The 22,844-nt window shown below is 33.7% G+C and overlaps 1 protein-coding gene across 1 annotated transcript in view; it reads right to left on the reverse strand.

The window, feature by feature from the left end:
- Positions 1-428: 428 nt before the first annotated feature.
- Positions 429-22,844, reverse strand: part of LOC122028945 (phosphatidylinositol 3-kinase, root isoform-like) — a 26,582-nt gene continuing 4,166 nt past the window's right edge. The window contains exons 2-18 of the mRNA XM_042587916.1: positions 22,368-22,464; positions 22,118-22,214; positions 20,757-20,915; positions 20,453-20,662; positions 19,504-19,682; positions 16,307-16,454; positions 15,799-15,894; positions 15,007-15,142; positions 10,148-10,269; positions 8,387-8,581; positions 8,127-8,297; positions 6,998-7,135; positions 5,696-5,850; positions 5,192-5,335; positions 1,514-1,661; positions 1,225-1,426; positions 429-605 (exon numbers count right to left, since the gene is read on the reverse strand). Of these exons, the coding sequence (XP_042443850.1) occupies positions 1,289-1,426; positions 1,514-1,661; positions 5,192-5,335; positions 5,696-5,850; positions 6,998-7,135; positions 8,127-8,297; positions 8,387-8,581; positions 10,148-10,269; positions 15,007-15,142; positions 15,799-15,894; positions 16,307-16,454; positions 19,504-19,682; positions 20,453-20,662; positions 20,757-20,915; positions 22,118-22,214; positions 22,368-22,464 (2,333 nt within the window). The 3' untranslated portion in view covers positions 429-605; positions 1,225-1,288. The remainder of the gene's footprint in view (positions 606-1,224; positions 1,427-1,513; positions 1,662-5,191; positions 5,336-5,695; positions 5,851-6,997; positions 7,136-8,126; positions 8,298-8,386; positions 8,582-10,147; positions 10,270-15,006; positions 15,143-15,798; positions 15,895-16,306; positions 16,455-19,503; positions 19,683-20,452; positions 20,663-20,756; positions 20,916-22,117; positions 22,215-22,367; positions 22,465-22,844) is intronic.

The raw sequence follows: 22,844 nt of genomic DNA on the forward strand, positions 1-22,844 counted from the left end.
TAAATTTTGATATACCACCCCTTGCTGCAACATCACAAGCCACCACGAGGACTATAGAGCCAAGCGACTGCCAAATTGCAGCTGTGTTTTTCACGGTTACAGTTTTTTCTGGCAAGGATTCAATTCGATTTCTAATCATCGATGCGATAGATAAAAGAATATTTTTGAAAATAAGTTATTGATTGATCGATCAAATTTAAATGTGTTTACATTTCAGAATTCAGATCAATCAATCGATATGTTATTTGGTAAAAAAAACAATTTAGATATGCATTTTAAATATTTTCTTTTAAAACAAACTGAGTCTAATATGAACCCATTATCAAAATTTTGAACTGTCATCAGGGACTCTCATAGGAGAAATTAGCGCAGCATTAGGAGATACACTACGACATTGTGCACGGATGTTTGCGTGTACATCCACACCAAGCAATACAAAATTAATACATCTTTACTCAGAAATAAATACTAAAACAAGATTCCCATAAAGAAATGTTTTAGATTGAAAACAGAAGAAGCAAACTGTACAAAACGAATTTTAACTAATGATTGCTAATACTATAATCATATCGTTAATTTACAAGATAGTTATTCCGGAACCAGACCTGAGAAAAGAGTAAAACCCTTCAACTTGCTGAATACAAATTGACAACTTATTAATGTGTAAATAGAATACGTCATTTGTCAGACACCAGAAATAGCATGATTCATATCTTACCGAGAATCTACCATTCAACTAGAATCATTAAACTCATGGTTCATTTATGGTGTGCTCGGTTACAAAACTAATTTAAGGAATGAAATTGACAAGGAATAAATAGGAATACCTATTCTTTAATTTTGGTCATGGAGTGAAATAAACATCATACCCAAGTAGAAAATAGTCATTCAGCGAGAAAGGAAAAACAAATAATCCGATGCACAAAGAAACACAAGGGCTTTCCAACAGGAAATATGGAGCAGAATATAGGGGAGTATAAGCGTACAAAAATGAATCTATAAGTATAATTATTGCAGATTGGATGGGAACTATGGAGTAGAATTGAAGGCTTATATGTGTACAAGAAAGAATCTATAAGCATAATTCTTGCAGATCGCATGGGAATTATGGAGTAGACTTGAAGGTTTATAAGTGTACAGGAATGAGTCGATATGCATAATTCTTTCAGATTGCAAACTCAAGAATGACTGGAATTAACATGGGGGGTAGGGGGTGGGGGATACCTGGCAGCAAGGTTAACTTTGATACAGGCCCACAAAAGCTGGGAAAACCCACCATGGAGAATAATTAACGCCAGTATTGGGCCCATCGATGGATGGTTTCAACCATTTGAGGGAACAGGGCACTAACACTCTCAGTAATGAGATCCTGGAAGAAGTGTATGGCATCTTCATCATCCAGATCCAAACGGAACTTTTCTTGAACCTAAACACAGATGATCAGATAGTGAACTTGTATATTATTTGATATTCTTATCTGAAATACAAACCATGAAATGAACCATAAGCGCACCTTCAGAATGCCTTTTTCAGGATCAGAAGCAATGTCAGGGATGTTAGAACCAGCTATCAGATGAAAAAGGTTCAATATAAGGTTGCTGGATTTCCGCAAAATGTTGTACGCTTCACAACAATAAGATTTAAATCTTGTGTAATATTGGCTGCAACAGAAGAACAAACCAAATTATGACATCTATAATGGTTTTTTAAAGGTCTAGCATCTAAACTTAGAGGTCAATCCAACATGCACATGCACACATTAAACAATAGACAATTTCCAAGAGAAACATTCAAAAGATTTTGAAGATTAACCTTCATCATATATCAGTGAATTTATATAGCTCACAGAAGATTAACCTCGATCATAAGGACTCGGAGTAGACAACTGGTGAGTATGCCTCAACAATTTTTATTTACATATTCTATTGAAGATCTCAAAGCTACTCTTCAGCCTACTTGATATAAGATAGCGAGGTTACAAGGTTATTCTATTCAAGATCACAACACTACTCTTCAGCCTATTTATCGATATAAGATAGATAGGTTAGAAAGACAAAAACCTTCTCCCATAATACCCATCCAGCATTAAAGTTGTCCTTTCTTCCTCAATTTAACCTTCATAATGGTTCTATTTGTAGTAAATACAAACCATAATGTTTTTCTGTAAGATAGGTCACATTGCCATTACATCCAGAAATCTAATCATAATTAAACATCCTAACATAAAGGCAACTGATACTTCAACTGTCATGGATATTCGATCAACAATAGGTTGCATCTTAACAAATTTCCTTTTGAGGATGATTAGATGTATAGACAAAATTTCCAAATATGCAATCTTAAAACTATTGTATTACTGACCATAAAACATGCCCATCAGTTGACACATCAGATTTAGAAAAGATGAATGTAGAGATGGTAAAGCTGCCCTAAGGACAAACTACTATGAAATCTGGAACCCATGTAACTTACACTTTAATTAACAACACCTCTTCAGTGAATGATATTTTCTCTTAAATAAGTGGTGCAACATTAGATTCCAACCACAAATCTAGTGTGTCTACCAGTGTTCAAAATTTCGTTCTATGATGGATGGAACAGGCGAAACTTACTGTTCTGCCAGCACACCGAAACCGGCACCGGACAAGCAATGATTTCGTCGTGCGTCATCGGGAGTGTCACGCGACAGAAGGAATCGCATGCTCGTCATTCCAAATGCCTCGCACGTCTAGGGAGCATTGCACACATAGGACGCCTCGTAGGCAAAGTCGCGAGACTCCTCCAGCGGTGCCGGAGGAGGCGCGGGACTCATCTGGTGACGCCGAAGGAGGCACAGGACTCCTCCGGCTTAAAAAAAAAAAAATAATAATAAATCAGATTAATAATCTGATTTTTTTTATTTTTTTTACTATAAATATATTTAAAATTTTAAAAATAATACTAAATTTTATTAATTAATATTTTAAAAATTAATTTTACTAATTTAAATTTTATTTAAAAATTCTCAAAAAAAATAAAAAAGTCTAATATATCAGATTAATAATCTGATTTTTTAAATTATTTTATATTTTTTCACTGTAAATATATTTAAAATTTTAAAAAAATAAATTTTATAAATTAATATTTTGAAAATTAATTTTACTGATTTAAATTTTATTTAAAAATTCTAAAAAAAATAAAAACAATTCTAATAAATCAAATTAAAATCAATATATAACTTATTTTTAACTAATACACAATAAACATATTTATCTAATAATTACTATATATAAATAAAAAAAAAATACTAAAATCATATCGGCACGGCACAATACGATACCGAAACTGCATCGTTCCAGTTTATGACTAAAATCTCGACACGAGATTTTAAACTTAGTGTCTACTCTAGGGATTCTATTCCATTTTTGAACCCTAGGAAAGGATATATCACTGGAAAAATCATTTAAATATCTACTAATTATGCTAAATATAATTTTCTCAAGTCATGTTAGTATCTAACAGTAAATAAGTGTAACTATAAAATGATAAAATGAGAGAAAAGAATGTTAAGATGATATGGCTCTTCCAAAAACACAGAAGTTAAAATGGATCAGAATTGAAGGTGTGAAAAATAGAGGGAAAGAAATGATATTCTTAAGGAAAATTCTTAAGGATAGACACATAAATGATGGGATCCACAAAAAAATGAAATGGTGGGTCTCATCATTTATGTGTCTATCCTTAAGAATTTTTCTTATGAGTATCATAGCTCATAAAAAAAAACTATGTTTTAATGTAATAAGTGATCTAAAAGATCTAAATATTACTAAAAATATAACCTTAAATATAGTTCAATGCCAGAATAAGACACATGTAGCAAACCCCAAATAGTTAAACGCCTAACTTGTTATTTGTTTGTTTGCAATTTCCACTCATCTTTCCTTATCCTCACTCTTCCAAGTCATCTTAATATCTCATTTTCTTTAAGGATGTCTATACCATTTTAACCTATTTTCTCTCTTGTGAATATTTCTAATTTATTTTTTTACTATTAATTTCACACATCCATCTAAGTATTCTCAACATTTATACACAAACTTTTTACATGTATTATTTCCGAAGTACCCCAAACACTACCATGTAAAACACGACTAGCTATACCATAGTATTACATTAATCTAAGAAAAGAATTAAAGACAAAATATATGATCTTTTTGTCCAAACTTTATAATGAAAATATCCTTCTCCCAAAAACTACATGTATTTTTCAATTAAAAACAATTGGTCCTAATAAATTCCAAGTATGAAAGTTCAAAATCAAATTAAGTACTACGGTTTGAAGGGATTCAAAGAATCCATTCTTTTTACTAGGAACAAAGAATCGTTGTCTTGGCAAAATCAATAGCTAGCTTGTTTTTAGGCCACCCAATACTAGCATTATAAACCAAGAACTGCAATTTCATGCAGTGACGTGCTGAAGTTTTGAAGGGTTAGTTACAGATTGATTGTTATGAAATTGAATAAATTAGGACACAGTTTGTTAAAGTAAAAAAATCAGAATAGACAAGATATTTTTAGCCATTAATCGGTTTTAAAAAATTGTGGTGAGCTGTTAGTTGAAAGGCCATTTAGCACACTGGAACTTTAATCTAGCAATGTGCACATAATTCAAGTATGAGATCATGATACGTGTTGTTGCCTAGTATTGCATTAAATAGTTGTGTGCCATTTGGCATTGCAGCCGTTAGTAAGGCCTGTGACTCAACCATCTACTTCTAAGGAAGCATGTTAAGGTAATTTTCTAGCCAAACCAATATTCAACAAGAAACAAAGAAGCTATCAGTCTGCTATTACTGTCTCTAATGTCATGATTTGCCAAACATTTCACGAATCAATAGAAAGATTAATCATATTTATGTTGATTTAGCAAAGCTATCATCAGATTCTATACAAGTGGTTACTATCTTTTGCTCCATAAATGTTTGTAGTACATAATTTGGTCAAACATGAATTCTAATAAATGACCCAAGCCAGTGAAATGGTGATTCAAATGCCAACAAAACCTAAGAGTGACAAGATAACCATGGAAAATTACAGAAACATAGAATCATATGCATCATTTCAAAGCTGGACATTTTGTTGTGTCTATATTACATTAGCAGGCATTTCCCAAATATAAAGAATACATACTATCTTAGATGTCTCAATATACCTTTCAGCTCCACCCATGGCCTCAACCATTTCCTTGCAGAGTTTCATGGGTGGTGGAAATGGCTTGGGATCTCTACCTAATATATAGCCAAAGTCCACATGAAAGAGGCGACCATCATCTCGGAGGAGGAGGTTGTCCAAATGCCTGAAAGTCACATTAGAAAAATGAAAAGTAGGAAAATTGAAAAGTATACAATAAAAATCAGTATATTTACATTCTTCTAGAAATCAAAGAAAGAATTGATCAAATAGTTGAAACAAAGTGCTAAGGTCATGTAAAATGTTTAGCGATAAGGTTGATCCTCATTTCAACTCAAAGAAAGCACAAGACACATTGAGGGATGTTCATCCTATTCTATTGAGCTTGTAGCAAAATATATAGCAGGAAAATTACTCAAATGAAACATGTGGGCAACAAAGTCACTATATTATGCAGTCAAATGCAAATTTCTCATAATATGCATTTTGAAATAATTAATTACAACAAAGAAAAAAGTAGACAGACCTGTCTCCTATCCCCAGTATGTATGTAATAACTGAGTAGCCAGCGCAACTCTTGATAAATGTTTCAAGACATTGAGCTGTTATGCCAAATGGTCCATCTTCATCAGGGTGAAACCGTTGTAAATAACTCACAATACTACGGTCTTCTGATAGAATCTAAGATGATACTATAATATCAGTATTTTCATAATATGTAAAGATACAATGAACCATCAACAAGAAACAATTACTATATTCTTAAGGGCTAAACATTTTCAAGTATAAAACCTGCTCCTTGAGAAACAAATAAAAGCATAATCTAAGCAATGTTTACTCAGTTAAAGGACAAGTGTTAAGTGTAAACTTAATCATCTCCGCATCACTACAACTCTAAACTCAGTCCGTACTGGTCCAAGTAAAATATCTCTCATATTTGGTTATAAAGTAATTGAAGAAGCAATGTTGATTCATGTACATTAAGCAGTTACTGAATGTACCCTAATTTGGTAATATACTAACTAATCAAGGTTCTAGATACTAGATAACTAAATGATCCTAACTGATTCATTAACTTATAAATTTGCTTTAGTTGATTGTTTCTTCTAACCCAACTTAATGATAGTCTTTATACATGACCTAGTGTAATAATATAAAAGTGTAAAACAAGTCTAAAAAACAAATTATGTTGGCTAGAGAAAGATCAAAAAAGATCACGGATAACCCCTCTTTTGAGATATTAATTTTTCATGTTCTCTATTATCTATCTTTAACTATTAATGCAAAAAAAATTAAAAAATCACCCTTCAACTACCTACACAGCTCACTATATTTAGATTATTTTCTAGTATTAACAACATTAAATGAAGCTCAGGACCTCATAAGATGTATCATTACCTTATTTCATGTATTTTCTTCTGAAATATAAAGATTCCGTTAATTGTAGCCATGTGTTATCCGGCTAATATTGATGTATCAACCAATTATAATCTATAATAATTATTTTGATCATGACACATTTGAAGACGGGGACAATTATCGAGTTATTCCAACTATAGGTAACCCTCTCTACTTATATGTATATTATTTTATTATTATTTCACACGAAACCCTTGTGAATTTATAAGATCTCAATCAGCTTCTCAAGGCCTTGTACTTTACACAAGACATTATGACACAAAATTTCCAATCATGTGAGTGGAACACAAAACTAATATGTTCAAGAAAACAAGTACTGATCATAGCATGAAAACATGCCAGCAAAATAGTAGTGCACATTTATTTATTCACAAGTGACTAATTCAGTATTGTCAGAACATCAAGATACCTGTGCAAGAGAGCTGGATGGGACAAATTCTAGCATCCCTTCATCTTGCCCAGTTGCAAGAACTCTATATGGAGTTAACTGCAAGTCCAGATTCTCCAATTTTAGCAATCGATCCATTAGAGACACCATTTGGATAACCTGTGTTTAACACAACCCATCAAACTCTTTAAGCCATTAGAGATACACTAAGCTGGCACCATGAACATACACGAAGCAAAAACAGGAAACAAATGAATATAATTTTTCAATAACAAATATTCACCATTGAGAATAATATATTTACACGTTTACTGTGTTCCTTGAACCTTTTTTCCTAGCCCTACCTGTTTGTCTTGGACACCAGACATCAGGATTGACTCTCATAGTCACATTAACCACATGTAAAAAAATTTTAGAAAATGAATTCCCATACATCTAAATTCATATCCATGTGAAAACTCGTCACAAGTGAGTCCAATTAGCGTAGCTTATTTAACAGTTTTATGATTTAGAAGAAGTCTCGAATCTTCAATTTACTAACCAGCAACCAAGAACGAACATCGGATGAAACCTCCTAGTTACATTGATCACATGTAAGAGTTGTTAGAATATGAAACGATGCACACCAAAATGGATATGCACGTTTGAATGATTTGGGCAATTCATTCAGAAAAACCTCCTAGTTCAGAAGAACGCTTGTCTGAATGAGTCCAATAATTAGCATAGCCTATTGAACAATTCAATGATTTGGGCAAAGTCTATCCCACATCTTCCATTTACCAACAATATGATCTCTAAAAAGAAAAACTTATGTTTACATAACTAAGCAGACTGGGCTCAATTATTCCATAAGAGAGATTTGTAGAACATAAATTATTGCTTAGAATGTCAAAACTTTATTGTGACTAAAGGTTGAAATTCTCACATGATTTACTTTAGCAAAATAGGAACGAGGGCATGATCAGAAAATTTTGTATCCAAATCTAGTGGATACATGATATAACTATCTTTTGTTATATGTTTGCTAGGTTATTGCATCTAAAACAACATACATCGGATTGCCAAAGGAGGATAAGAATAATGTCATAGAAAACTAATCAATAAGAGATACAAAATTCAAATTTAATAGAACCAAAAAAAGGAAACCAACCAGCTGATCTTGACGAAGATCATCCCCCTTTTTAAAGATCACCTTGCAAGTTTCACCACTAAGGGTACTAAATGTAAGACGTAAAGGATGCAGTGCACTTTTGAAAATAGACGACTCTGCTGGGACAATTCCAGTTATCAATGTCCCAGGAGCCAGAGGTGATCGAATGGGCTAACACAAGACAAATAAGAAAAGCATGTGTTAGACATAAAGACACCATAGATATGCAGCTAACCAAATTCAGCTAATGGTAATAATACCTCGTCAAAATAGGTAAGCTCACTAAGAATTCCAGTAAGAAGATGTCGTAACTTCTCTATTTTCTTTTGAGTTCCACCACGTACATTTCTAACGTCCTTTGTAATTGAACACAGCTGAGCTATTAGGTCTGTTTGGCGAACCAAACTCTGCCATAACTTGTATCCATTTTCTTCTCGACTTGTACCAACTTGCAACTGCTCACAACAAAAGAAAGTGTGAGCATTGAGATTCAGAAGCAAGAGAAGATAATTAAATTTTAAAAATTTCAAATCTTTCTTGAACTTTCCAAAACTAAATAAAATTCTAAGATGGCTTGGTGGATGATCCATCACTATGTAGTCCACAGATAATCAATGTTTGATCATTTCTTTTTTAAATTTTCAACAATAACCTAATAATCTCTCAGGTATCTTAGGTGATAATCCTTGAGGGAAAGTAAAAGTGACAACTAGAAGCAAATAACCCTGGTTTTAATCTTGTTCAGATAGAGGTACAGAATTTACTTTATAATTAATTAGCATAAACCCTAATAGAATTGTGCATGTTAAACACAAAAGGTCATGTACTTGTGTCGTTCCCAGCATAGATATTCTAGTATAGCTTCATGAGGTTCTGCACTCATTCCACAACAGATGCATAATCAAATTTAAGCATTACAAATGTACCTAGGAATTGAGACCACCACTGTAGTTGTTGACCTGTATGATGCAATTAAAGCTCAAACAACGAGACCAACGAAAAAAATAAAGGCGAGATTTCTGATTATAACCTAATCGCATTCCGCTGCATCCATTTGTTCTTATTAAAGATAAATGCCGTCAAAGAAGTGACAAGTCTCTGGCACAAATCAGAACATTATCTACCCACCACCCTATAGGTAAAAAAAAAAAGGCAGCCCGGTGCACGAAGCTCCCGCCATGCGGGGTCCCAGGGAAGGATCCATTGTACGCAGTCTTACCCTGCTTTTTGCAAGAGGTTGTTTCTAGACCACCCTATAGGTAAAGAAATAACTAAATTAAAACTTCATAGAACTCTTCCACAATGTGTGACTATTTAACAACTAACCACTGGTGATTTAATCTGTGCAATATCTGGCATGTTGTTCCTCATTTGGCATGCATAACGTTACTATCTACCTGGACAAGGTTCTTGTCATCAAGTACCAAAGGGGAAAACATTTTAAAGCATACTTTTCTCTCTTTTAACAAAAGAAGCAGACCATCTAGAAATACATAGTTGCAAATCTGGAACCATATTAGGAACATGTCACTGGAAAAACTCAAGGTAGAGCAACAATCACAGATAAAGAATAGCCCAGTGCATGAAGCTCCTGCCAGTGCAGGGTCCAGGAAAGGGTCAGACCATATTAGGTCTATTGTATACAACCTTACCTTGCATTGCAATAGACTGTTTCCGCGACTCAAACCCGTGACATCTAAGTCACATTGCAGATTCAACAATCAAATGACATGAGATTGACAGATGTTGCACGAGGCTGTTTCAACAATCACAGATGTTGAAAAAAATATACAGATTCATAGCCTTATACAAGATTGGGATGAAAAATCAATGACAATAATTCATTGCTCCCTGAATATGCAACTGGTGGCATTCCTTCTATTGGATACCAAATAATTATGTGATCTCAACCTACAGAATGACATAAGACAACCTATACGATCTAAAAATTGCAGTACATAAACAAAGAAGTAACTTCTGGCAATTAAGGAATAACAATGAAATGAAATTTAAAATCTGACCTTCATCATGTTGTCCTCCAGCATATCATAAGTACAGTAATAGCGCTTAGCATAGGCAGGATCATGAAGCTCAACTGCTACATACCAACGAAGGAAGCTAGCTAGCTCAATATTTGATAAAGCTGCAATGTTTTAAATGGAAAAGTTTTAAAAGTAAAGACAGAAAAAATCATAGTGAACTGAATAGTATGAAAATCTTGATAGATGAAATTTGAAACTTCAAGATAATATAACTACCATGAAAATGGGATCTGACCTAACAAAAAAAAAGTTGCATTATCATCAAGTCCATAGACAAGTAACAATATTCATTTACTAGCAACAGTTGCAGAAAAGAATGCCAATAGTCATTCAGCAAGCACAATAAATTGATGGCTGTTGAGCAAAGGGTATCTTAGTCAAGGTTTGAAATATCAATCTGTACTAAAGTTTTGATCTTTGACTGAAATGGTACCATTTTAGCAATGTGCCGAGCATTAGTATACTTCAATGTGTCAAGATCAACTCATGAGTTTTAAGCATATAATATTCTTTTACTGACTTTGTCTAGTTCCAAATACAAATCTATAGTATTAGAAAGTTAATTGAGATTAAAATTTTAAAGCACTAAGAGATAGAATATAACTAAGCATTAAAATGAGGGTCATGCATAAGATAATGATATTGATTTTTGTAGCATCCTAGTGAGATTGTACTTATAGTTTTTAATGTAGATTAAATAAAGCTTATAGGACATTTGGCACTGGAGCTAACTTATCCACGTTGATAAATATATCTCAGTTAACAACAATTGGAATTGGAGATGACATAAGTGTAATATATGGATAGTTTCTTTGACTCTGGCATGCCCTCCCTTTACTATTGTTGTACTTTCTCTCCCCATTCTTTTTTTTGAGTTTTTCGTCTCCTTGCCGTCAACAAAGAAAATTGAAAGATAAATGATGGAAAGAAATTCTTCCTTTCTCAGTAGACTCTAAGCGGTATCAATTAAGGTAAGTCCTGTAAGATGTAAACACAAGTGATACAATATCATTCAACAATCTGACATAATATCACTATCAGTCAATGATTAGAGCAATACATTTCTACTCTGCCTACTGTGCTGACAATACCCTTTGGCACTTGAAACCAAAGGTAAGAATAAGTAATAATAATGTAATCATGTCTAATGATTCCATGGATGTATTCTCATTGTTTAGAGAAGTTATAGGTAGTAAAGAAACATGGTTTCAAATTGAATTTCTCACAACTAACAAGAAATCAAACCTCCAAGAATTTTAACAATATGTGCATCAGGAATCAGTAGGCATCTTAATGCTATTACTGAAAAATATCTCCTGGGAATGAAAGGACTGATTATCTAAAATTTTAATTCTATGCAGGTCGCCATTGGTTTTTCGATATATGTGCAGTCCTGAAGAAAAAGCTAAAAGACAATATTGGAGGACTACACAATGTTTTAGTGCGATGGACAAAAGTGTCATTCTCTATTCTTGGTGAGATGCAACAGAAAAATTTTGTTTGCCAAGCAGGGTTACAGAATTACTATACCTACACAATTATATGTTGTAACACGCAATTTACACTTTAAGATAAATGTAGCTCAATATTAACACAGGATGGTAAGAAACAACAATAAAAAATAAAATAAAAATAACAAACTGTAGCTTAACAAGGAGAATATATTCCATCTACATTATAGATATATATCTACATTCCCAAATCTATTACTTTGAATGCTGACTTCATTTGTCAATTGACCAATTCATCGTCAACACAAACAATTTGCCAGCAATTGATACATGTCAAGCACAATAAATACCAGAACCAATATGCCCAACCCCCTATTTAAAACTCCGACTAAAATGCCCCAACAGTCAAAAAAGCTAGTTTGAGGAATTTAAGTCAAGTGCTTGCTGCTTCTTTACTAAAAAAGTGGTTGTTATTTGTGTTGTTCTTTGGGATAAGGATCAGTTCACGTGAGTCTGTGCTTGCTCTCGACCACAAATTTGAGGTTGCTTAGGGCTTCAACATGAGCTTGGATTTGATGACAATAAGAATTCCAAGTTCTACATATGCAACCATTGTTGATCAAGGATATAAACTTGACATGCACACATAGTCTAATCACATTGGGTATGTTATATTCTTCAATGAAGGATTTGATGAGAACTTCATTCTATCATCCCTTTTTCTTTTATTTAATTGGCATCTTTGTGATACTATAATGTTAAGATATGTTAAAATTAAATCATCACTTCTCTAATCATGTTTTCAATTAATGGCTAGTAGCGATCCGTGATTTACCTCCTTTGTATTGGCCTAGGGACGGGTTGGCGGGGGCGCTGAGGCGAGCACCTTCTGCCACATGCCACATGTTTTCAATTAATATAGGTGACAGACTTGTTACAATGGAACAAGGGGTCAATTCCAGATAGGCACATGCCCTCGGGGAAAAAAAACCTTCCCACCCCCTAGCCAACTTGGCAGTTGGCTATAAGCTGACCCCGTGATTTATCTCCCTTCACATAACCTGCGGATGGGCTGTGAGGAGCGCCTGGGGTGAGCGTAATCACCTTTTGCTACCATGTTTTTAATTAATAGAAGTTTGAGAAATAAATATGGATAAAACTTTACAAGGGTTCTAGACTAAATATTGATTTTATTCCACCTCAAGTATAAATCCAAATTGAAATATAAATCATATTTTGGAAGTTGTCTCGTTATTGATTTTACTTCACTTAAATTGCACTTATTCTTTTAAAAAGAAAAATAATTATTTTCAATTTAATATTATTTACCTTTTGATATTTTTTTATTCATATATTCAATCAAGTGTACGTGATCCGACCCTTCCCCGATACCCGCACTAGCAAGACCTTTATGCACCGGACTGTCCGTTTATATTCAATCAAGTGTATTAAATGTGTACTCAATTGCACAACATGTAGGCATACAAACTAGGGATGACAATGGATAGGATTTAGGTCGGATTTCAAATCCTCCATACCCATCCCCATTTATTAAATCTATCCTCATACCCAACTCCATATCCATCGGGTATTTAACTTTCATCTCCAACCTCATACCCGTCGAAAGATCGGGTAATCATATCCTACCCATCATCCTATTACTACTTACAATTCTTTTTTAAAAAAAAATATTTCAATGAACCTATAAATATTTATTAAATTCTTAAATTCTTGTACTCCACGCCAACGTTTAAAATCTCAACCTGTGTCGAGGTTTCGATCCCAGACCGGAACGATACGGTTTCGGCATTTTTTTATTTAAACTTGAAATAATCTTCTAATAATAATAATTCAACTATCTTAATTTAGAATGATCCAAGGTTTATAAGATTATAAGTATTGTATTAGAAATCATAAACTTGACAGACCTTTATCAAAATTTCTTAAATAAAGGATATATAATATTTTCTAAGCAGATTAGTAGAGACATTCTAAGATAAAAATATATGTTTCATATGTCAGAAAATAAGAATTCTAAAAGTAAAAAAGCTAAATGTCTTAATATTCATGGATCTAAATTTTAAATTAATTCTATATTTTTTCTATAATAAGTATATAAATTAATTAAAAAATGCTACGTTATATATAATAATTATATTAATTAACTATTTATTTATTTAAATTAATTATTATTTTAAATAATATATATTTAAAATGATAAAAAAACAGAATATTAATTAAATAGTAAACCAGAAAAAAATATAAAATAATTAAAAAATATCAGAATATTAATCTTATTTATTAGAATTCTTTAAATTTTTCAATTTTTTAGAATTTTTAAATAAAATTTAAATTAGTAAAATTAATTTTCAAAATATTAATTAATAAAATTTATTATTTTTTAAAAAAATTTAAATATATTTATATTTTATTGGGATAATTTAATTAGGCTTTATAAAAGCCTCTTCGAAATATCACACTTAAGTTAGCAAATGTTTGAATTAATTAAATCAAAATATTTAATTTTTAATAGTAAAACCTCGAATTCCCGATCTTCTCTTGTCGCGGCGCCGAAGAGTCGCGGGATACGCCTCTGGCGCCACCAGAGGAGTCGCAGGACTCCTCCAGTGCCGCTAGAGGAGTCCTACGACTCCTCCAGTGCTATTGGAGGAGTCCTGCAACTCCTCCAGCCGCAATTACGATGGAATCGCGACACGCCTTCCGTCGCGTGAAAACGAGCGCGTGCGATTGTCACGTGCTCAATTCCTCTGTCGCGTGCACAAAATTGTTGCTAAATTGGTGTCGGTTTCGGTGTGCGGGTGGAACGGTAAGTTTCGCCCGTTCCGCTCGGCACATAACAAAATTTTCAACCATGCTCCTCGCACTCCTTGATCGGATGAGGAGTTCTCTTGGAAAAAAGATAAGATATGGGTTGATAATCGAGTAAAGAGACAAACTATGTTTTTTTTTTCGAGCGGAAAGTGGACTATATATATATATATATATATATATATATATATATATATCGGGTAGGGTATTGGTAGGATTTTACCACATCCGCCTTCATACCCGAACCAAAAAATACTCATACTCGAAGACTCGATTATTTAATAGAATCTAAAAATTCCCTCCTCCATTCGGGTCAGATATCGAATTCCCCTTCGGATTCGGAGAACCTATCATCTCTATACAAACTATGTTCAGTAAATCTAATTGGGCAATAATGAACATCTCTAGAAATTCCAATTTGATATTCAAAGGAAGCATAGTCCCAAAATCAAAAAATATAAAATATCCTAAACAAGGACTATTTAGCAAAAATGAAGGCAAAGCAAAACTGTTGATCCAATAATGACAATTAAAAGTTGAAATGAAGAAAAGACATACAACGTTGCACAAGAAATTGTGCCAAGCGAGACTTATCACTTCTCTCAAAGCGAAGAGCCTGGACCAACTGAAGTAAATAACATTTGAGTTCCTCATCATCAGCCCTCTCAAGGACACTAACTGCATAAGCGCGAACCTGTATGGATATTTTGCAAGAAAATTTATCTAAATTTATCATCAATTGAAGTGTCATATCACAAGGAAATGCATGAAATTACTCAATATTAAGTTTTTTTAAAGAAAAAACCCAGCTATTTCTTGTAGTTACTCTTTTCAGAGGCACAACATTGATTACTTGAAACAAAGGATAAACTCTAAACACAATAATAATAGGAACATCGTCAGTTCTGTCACCAACATCAGTGCTGCGTATTTAATATTCCATTGAATCTTTACCAGTCACTTAGATAAAGTAAAGCTGGTTGCTTTCAGTTAACAACTAGTCCTATCATAAATCTGAACACAGAGGACATGTCGCCACATAGGAATGCACTAGTTGGATAGTCATTTAAGCACACATCTCGAATAAGGCAACAATGTTATACATCCATAAGACCTTTTTCAGTTATAGGAGGCCCAGCAAGAAAGAAATAATGTCGAGACAAGGGACGCATACTGACTAGCAGATTTTTTAAGAACACATGTGATACCAAGGTTAAACTAATTATCATTAATTTAGACTTCTAGTCCCCCAAACTAATATGGGTTAGTTTTACATTGGCATTTCAACAGTGAGTTGGCAGTATATTGGACACATTGAACATGCAGAAAACCAACATCTTGAATACTCACTTCTTCACTTTCAAAAACAGGAGACAGAAGCTCCAATGCATCAGTAACATCAATGCTTTCCCACCTTCCCATCAAATCAATTGCTTGTTTTGCTTCCTGTTGAACATATTCACATCAAATGGCAGGCAAGTAAATAATTGTAGAATTTATATATCAGAAACATTTAAATGGTATCTTAGTGTAAAATATATAAACTGATATTGTTTGATAAGTGAGTAGATAAACAGGATTTTTAATTGTGCCCTCCTCCCCCTAAAATGAACCCATTACCTCCATCCTTGGAAATAAAAAGGAATTGAATCTGATTTAGATTTCAGGGCTGGGGTTTTGCTTCATGAGAAACAACAAAATTCCAATGGTCCAAGGGAGATATCAGGTTTAAAAAAAAAGGCATAACTTCCAAAGTACTTCAAATTCTAGTTAAGGAAGTAATTACTATCAGATGTGTAAATGTGTAAGGATAGAATGCTCAAAATCTAGATGCTAGATCAATTCACAAGATAATAACCTGAATATCACTCCATTCAACACAACGTAGAAATTTAGTAAGAGCTCTCTTCTCCAACATCAAAGAGAAACGAAATTTCCATAACAATTGTCTTTCATCACCCGTCAGTGTGCGTGTTGGAGGATACTTCAAGATTCCCTGTATCAGCCTACACGCCAAATTGCACAATTATTAGTTAAAAAATGGTAGTATCAGGTTCAGCGAATAGAATGCTTTCATAGAGAAGTAGCAAGGCATTGTTGTCAACAAATGTTGCACATAAAACAATATATGTTCTTTTTTTGAATTGCTGGAAGACCAACAAATTGTTAAAGAAACTTTATTAACCAGAGTACATTCAGTGATGTGTATGTATGTGCACAGGAAGAAGGATAAAAGAAAGGCGACCATAAGTTATCTAAGGTTCTTAGCAACACGAATTGCATCCTCAAAGACTATATCATATCATTAGCAAGGTATTAATTTCGTTCCATGTTGGTATGGGTAAAACTTATTGTTTCACCTGCCACTCAGATCATGAAACTTACTCAATATTCAAGATGATGCAAGTGAATTGAGTTGAGGACCAATGATTGGCAATAGGGCTTCTATGAGAAGCTTTTGTGAATTGTGATGAGCTGACTTACAAGATGCAGAGCTTCTTCAGCAATAGTTTCCGGCCTCCTCAAACCAAAACCAGTTTGAGCCACAACAGGATGTGAGGGCTAAGCTTACACGATGGGATGACTCATGAGGTGAACACGAGGGTTTGTGCTAACTGCACCACTGTTCTACAACCCAAGCCATTACCTCCTGCTCTTCTTCTTATTCATCTGTTATCTACATAAGTTTGAACTTGATTCTACATCACATCTCCTTCCTCTTTTTCTTCAATGCCTTTGGCACGTGTGTCAACAAGCCCAGCACAGCACCAACACCAGGACCATCTCACTTCAACTAAGGTCGGAAACCCCAACTTGGAACAATATTTCAAACATTGATCACTGGTGCCATTTATAAATATGAATAATCTTTTTATGAAATTACCATCTTGATCTTTTTTTCTCAGGGATAATTAGTAATTGAGGGTATATTACGGCTTCAGCCAAATGATCTAAAGCAGAAGCAGGATGTCTAAAGGGGGATTTACAGGAATTTGGTCTGATATGAGTTCAATTTGTGTTTATTTTGGCTGATTGAGGCTAAGAGAAGGTGGGAATCATCTTGAATTCGCTTTTGGGCTTGAATCAGGCTTAAATTAGGTTTGGATTGGACATTTTAGAGTTATGAAATGGTAAAGTTGTTGCCGTGTGACCTAATGATGGTCACGGGTTCGAGCTGTAAAAATGTAGAGTCAGGTTACGTACAATAGACCCTTCCCCGAACCCATATTGGCAGGAGCTTCATGCCATGGGCTCCCCTTTTTTGTTGGACATTTTAGATCTGAACCAATGTTGAACTAGTTAAACTGGTCTGTCTCAGATTGGATAAATTTGCAAGTTAGGTTTGTACTATCGATCACTTTTTCCCAACTCTTGTACAACCCTCTCCCTCTCCACTCATGGTACCAATCCAAAGTCCAAACCCTCCACTTCTCTCACAATCTCACACATATATCTGCCATCGATAGTCAACTGAGCCTCGCTGCACGCAATGCACTCTCCACTAGCTTCATTGTCTCACAGCCCATCATCACTTGCTGTCTTTTGTTGCAACAGCCTGATGTCGTCACCTAGCAGCTGAGATCCTTTTTTTATTCTGCTGCTTAAGCAGAAGCCCTAGCCAATCCCCTTTTCAAGGTGCACCAAGCAGTGACCCTACTGCCCCCTTGCACCTCGTGCCTTTTTCTTTGATGTTTATCTTTGTTCATAATTGTTGTTGACTTTTTTCTATAATTTTCCTATATGTGAGATCTTATAATGTATGTTCATAGTTTCATATAGCTGTGTAGTGACAAGTGACAACATGGTGTTATATGTTATATCATGCTAGACTATTACTTGCATAACTATTCATGTAAGTTATTATGCAATATATATATATATATATATATGAAGTTTTATATGATTGCATGATATTAATAAATGTGGTCTAGCAAGCGGTAATGTAAAATGTTATTTTGGAATGAATAGTATTTATTCTTGCTAGTGTTGGTATACATTTATGATGGTAAGTAGTTAGACTGAGACACATTATAGTAGGTTAGGATATGATAGTCATGTGACAAAACCTAATACAACAATAGAAAATTTACTTATGGATGAGAGTTTATGGGTGAATTGCAAATGAGACATGATGCTCTATTGGCAAAAAATCACACATGCTTCGAGAAGGGTGTCCCTATTTCAAACATCCTCTCTTATCCTATCGGTAATATCTTCACCAATATCTTCATATTGAATAAAAGATGCAAGATATCAAAAACTTACTTAAAGCTTAAAAAAATTATATAATATGTTTAATTACTATGGTATATTTATGAAAAAAAAAACACATTCCGAAGCACTTTGAGTCAAGAACTCATCAAATTAGAACATGGAAGTATTTTCAGATGATCGAGGATGATCTTTTGACTAATGGTTTCCATGACCTAGCTTAGAAAAGAGTGTTTTGTGATAATGGTACGTGAAAAAAAATGCATTTCCAATAAATTGAAATTAACTCAGGCAGGAAGAGTGCATCCATCATAACAAAAGAAATAAAGATTAGTATGATAAATGCCATATAGAAATTGCAGTATTCTCCAGGAATCTAGTGGGCAGAGGCAGACCCATGATAAAAGATTAAAAGTAATGAATTTGAATGCAACTGGCAACTGCCCCAGCTGTCAGCTGTGGTCACCACCCCCTAGAGCTGCTAATGAAGACAGGATGATGAGAAACTTAGAAGGCTAGAAACAATATAGAGTCCAATTATCTCCCTAATATGATACTGATTTCTATTATTCAAGTAGCAAACACAAATATTCCTTGGCAAACTACATGCTCCCTGGGACACAATGTCGGTATACTTAATCCAAAGTTCAATGTTCCAACCATCAGGTTCAAATTACCATGAAAATGCAATTGTTGACTAAACTTTGTGGGCCTATTTTTAATCAAGAAATCTAGAATGACTTAAAGAAAGTTAAGCTTTGTTAAATAATGGACAATGATAAACAATTAAACATAGAAAAAGCATGGAAAAGCAGAAAATTGCAGCTATAAGAATGAATTTACTTTCTCTCGTTAGAGCTTGGTTTGAGATCCCTATCTATAATCCCACGTGTCAAGCTTCTAGCAAGTTTTAATTGCTTGTGCTCAGAAGGATTTGTCCTTCCAACTTCAGGATCCCATACAGTAACAAGCTCATTTGTGGATGATACAGGGGATGGTGCAAAAAAGTTTGCCCCAGATTCCTGCACGTCAAGTATGAGAAATAAGATCAACATTATTGACAGAGTTATTCTTTGTTTTGAGTTGGTCATGACAGATAGAAAGATTTCACAATAAAACCAAATGCATACTAAAACTTTGTACCGAAAGGATAATCTAATAGCAAATTTAAATCTTGTGTGGTCCAAGTGAAATTCCACAAAGGTTGAAAAGGCAACAAAGTCAAGTTTCAGTTGTAGCCAGTAGCTTAGAGAAACACTATGCAACCAGCCTGAAGTTGCTCCTCACCGCCCAATATAATGGATTGAAAGATGTACAAACATAGATGAATTCTACACATTTGATCTCATAAATTATGTAATCTAAGCGTCTAAGTTATCCATGAGTCCATGACTAAGATCTCTAACGACAAAGCATGGAAAAAAAGTCAATGCTCCTCTCTATAAAACTCAGTTAATATCATTAACCATCACCAAAATAATTTGAGATTTTACTTTGGCAATCTTCCTGTTACATGAAAAATGGTTCTCGAGGTAATACTCATTTCCAAAATTACTGAAAAGGTAATTGTGTAATAATCAAATGATGATAACTTAGGACCTCAACTGTCACAGAATTACAGTTCTAGCAGCCAACCCTTTTTTAACCAATTAGCAATGACATAACAAAATCAATGAAAGTGTTTTATATGTGGCTACTATATATGTATGAGATTGGAAGCATGAAGAGTCCACATTTTAGCAAACAAAAAGATGCCATGAAATCATGAAAGCCTTGTGAAGGTACAGCTAACCTGGAAAGCAACTCTGTGTTCAAAAGTGCAGAAGCTGACAACCACGCTAAGGTGAGAATTGTCACTATTAAGGTTTTCTCTGTCCTTAATTTTATCCATAGCTTTAAAAGTAAGACGATCCAGCCAATCAATTTGTTGTATTTGGCCCCTTTCATACTTGTTTACAAGCCTCTCCAGACGTTCTATCTCCCCACGCTCATGTTTAGCAACCTGCTAATTTGTAGGCATTTAAAAAGGTGGATGACTATTGATGCAAAGTCTATGTGAATAAAAAAAAATATCCAACTTATAACCTAATAATAACCTTTCCTGGTGTAGAAGTCGGAATTGCTCCATCTGCTTCTTTTCCAGGCCAAAGTCGAAGCTTTTGCCTCCCTGATTTTAGTTGTTTTTTATTATTAAACAGATAAATTGTTGCTCCACCAACTAAACCATTATCATTACCACATGAGACATCCCAAACCTACAGGGAAATTAAACACAGAAACATATCTTAAAACAACAAGGCACTGATGAATATGCACAGAAAGATAACGGAGGTACTATATATTGAAACAAAAACAGATCCACGAGATACAAGAAAACAAAAGCAATTTATACAGATAAAACAAACATCTATAAATTGTTGTATGTTTAAACTTGGTATTCCTTGTTGTTGATCTGATATTCCAGATCCAACTAAATTACTAGGAAAGATTACTTCAACACATGTGGGGAAAAAAGTATATGTGTCTACTACCATTGAAGAAGATTATAAGAATTGAAGCACAACCAGCTCTCTTAATTTTCTCAATAGATTCTTATCATCTTATCTTATGAAGATATCTGTCAATGTTTTGTCATAATTTTGTGGGATATAAAAATAATAATATCTTCTCTGAGTGTACAGTACCATTCTGGTCTCAGTTCCCTAGGTATCTCATAAGCATAACAAACATGATTATAAGTTAAATGTTATAGCACAAATCATTACCCTACTTAAAAAATAAGTTGCAGATATCGTCCAAATATGAAATCTAAAAATGCTCTCTCACCAGCCCTACTTACTGCACCTCATCCATAGATGCACGACATAGATAATTATGATACATGTAACATCAGCAGAGGCCATAGAGACAGCAACAAATCTTTTCATACTTATAACTGATATGTTAAGTTTAATAGCAACATATAGTGATTGTTATAAAGCCATATATATGTTAATTCTGAGCTAATAATAAACAGACAAGAACTAGGAGTTTTAGCATAATACTTCATAGAAAGGAATCTAATTCAGAAATTAGAATCATGTTCAAATGGAAATAAAGAACATAAATCACATCTATCAGCAAGACAATTAAACAAATTTTTACAAATTAGCATAGCGTTAGGCCATTTTATGTCAATCTATAAGAATCAAGGAGAAAAAAAAATCATGGCTATTGCTAGAGTCAGAGTATGTGCAAACTTACAGTAAAACCAAGTATACTTCATAGAAAGGAATCAAATTCAGCAATTAGAATCATGTTCAAATGGAAATAAAGAGCATAAATTGCATTTATCAGCAAGACAATTACGCAATTTTTTACAAGGTAATATATCTTAAAGCCATTTTATGTCAATGTATATGAAGCATGGAAAGAAGAAAAAGATCTATTGCTAGAGACGCAATATGTGTAGACTTACAGTAAAACCAAGCTGAGCCCGTGAAGTTAAGTCCCGGTACTTTGTGCTCAATGTGATGAGCTCATTCCAGCAATATGGATGTCCTGATGATTCTAGCCTGGGCATATGAAACTTTTTCACTTAGATAATATACAAATAAATAAAAGGTTAAAAGGTATAAAAATAGAAGGAACTCAGAGCTCTATATAGCTTTAATGGTTACAAATAGAGTTGAAATAAGCATATGCAGGGTGAAAAGAATAGAGAAAACCTTGTCCTTGTGGGCAGCCCAAAGGGGACACCATCAATATACAAGGTACACTCAACAAACAGTTCTGCATTTTTGTTCCCACTTGATGAATTGCTTTCTGAACAAGATTAAAAAAAACAATGGAATATAGTATCTAACAACACAATGATAGTAAAGAAAAATGTAGACAACAGTCAGTATTATAATTAGTATACAAAGTCTAAAAAGAAAGCCCAAAATTTTGTGCTAATGTAGGCATTACATATATTCTTATAATCTTGATATGGCTTTTACCATTCTAGTAAAAAAAATCATTGTAAAATAAAATTTCCAAATACTTTGTTCACAGGACTGACTCCGAACTAAAATCACTTACAATAACCCAAAATACAACTAAAACTAAATATAGCTATCTATTCTTTTTTTATTACTGATGTGGAGCTTGTCACAGGTCACGAACATATTAAGCAATACGCAACTGAACGAAGTACAATTGAT

Source organism: Zingiber officinale, chromosome 10B, assembly GCF_018446385.1.
Source record: "Zingiber officinale cultivar Zhangliang chromosome 10B, Zo_v1.1, whole genome shotgun sequence".
Taxonomy (NCBI): Eukaryota; Viridiplantae; Streptophyta; class Magnoliopsida; order Zingiberales; family Zingiberaceae; genus Zingiber; species Zingiber officinale.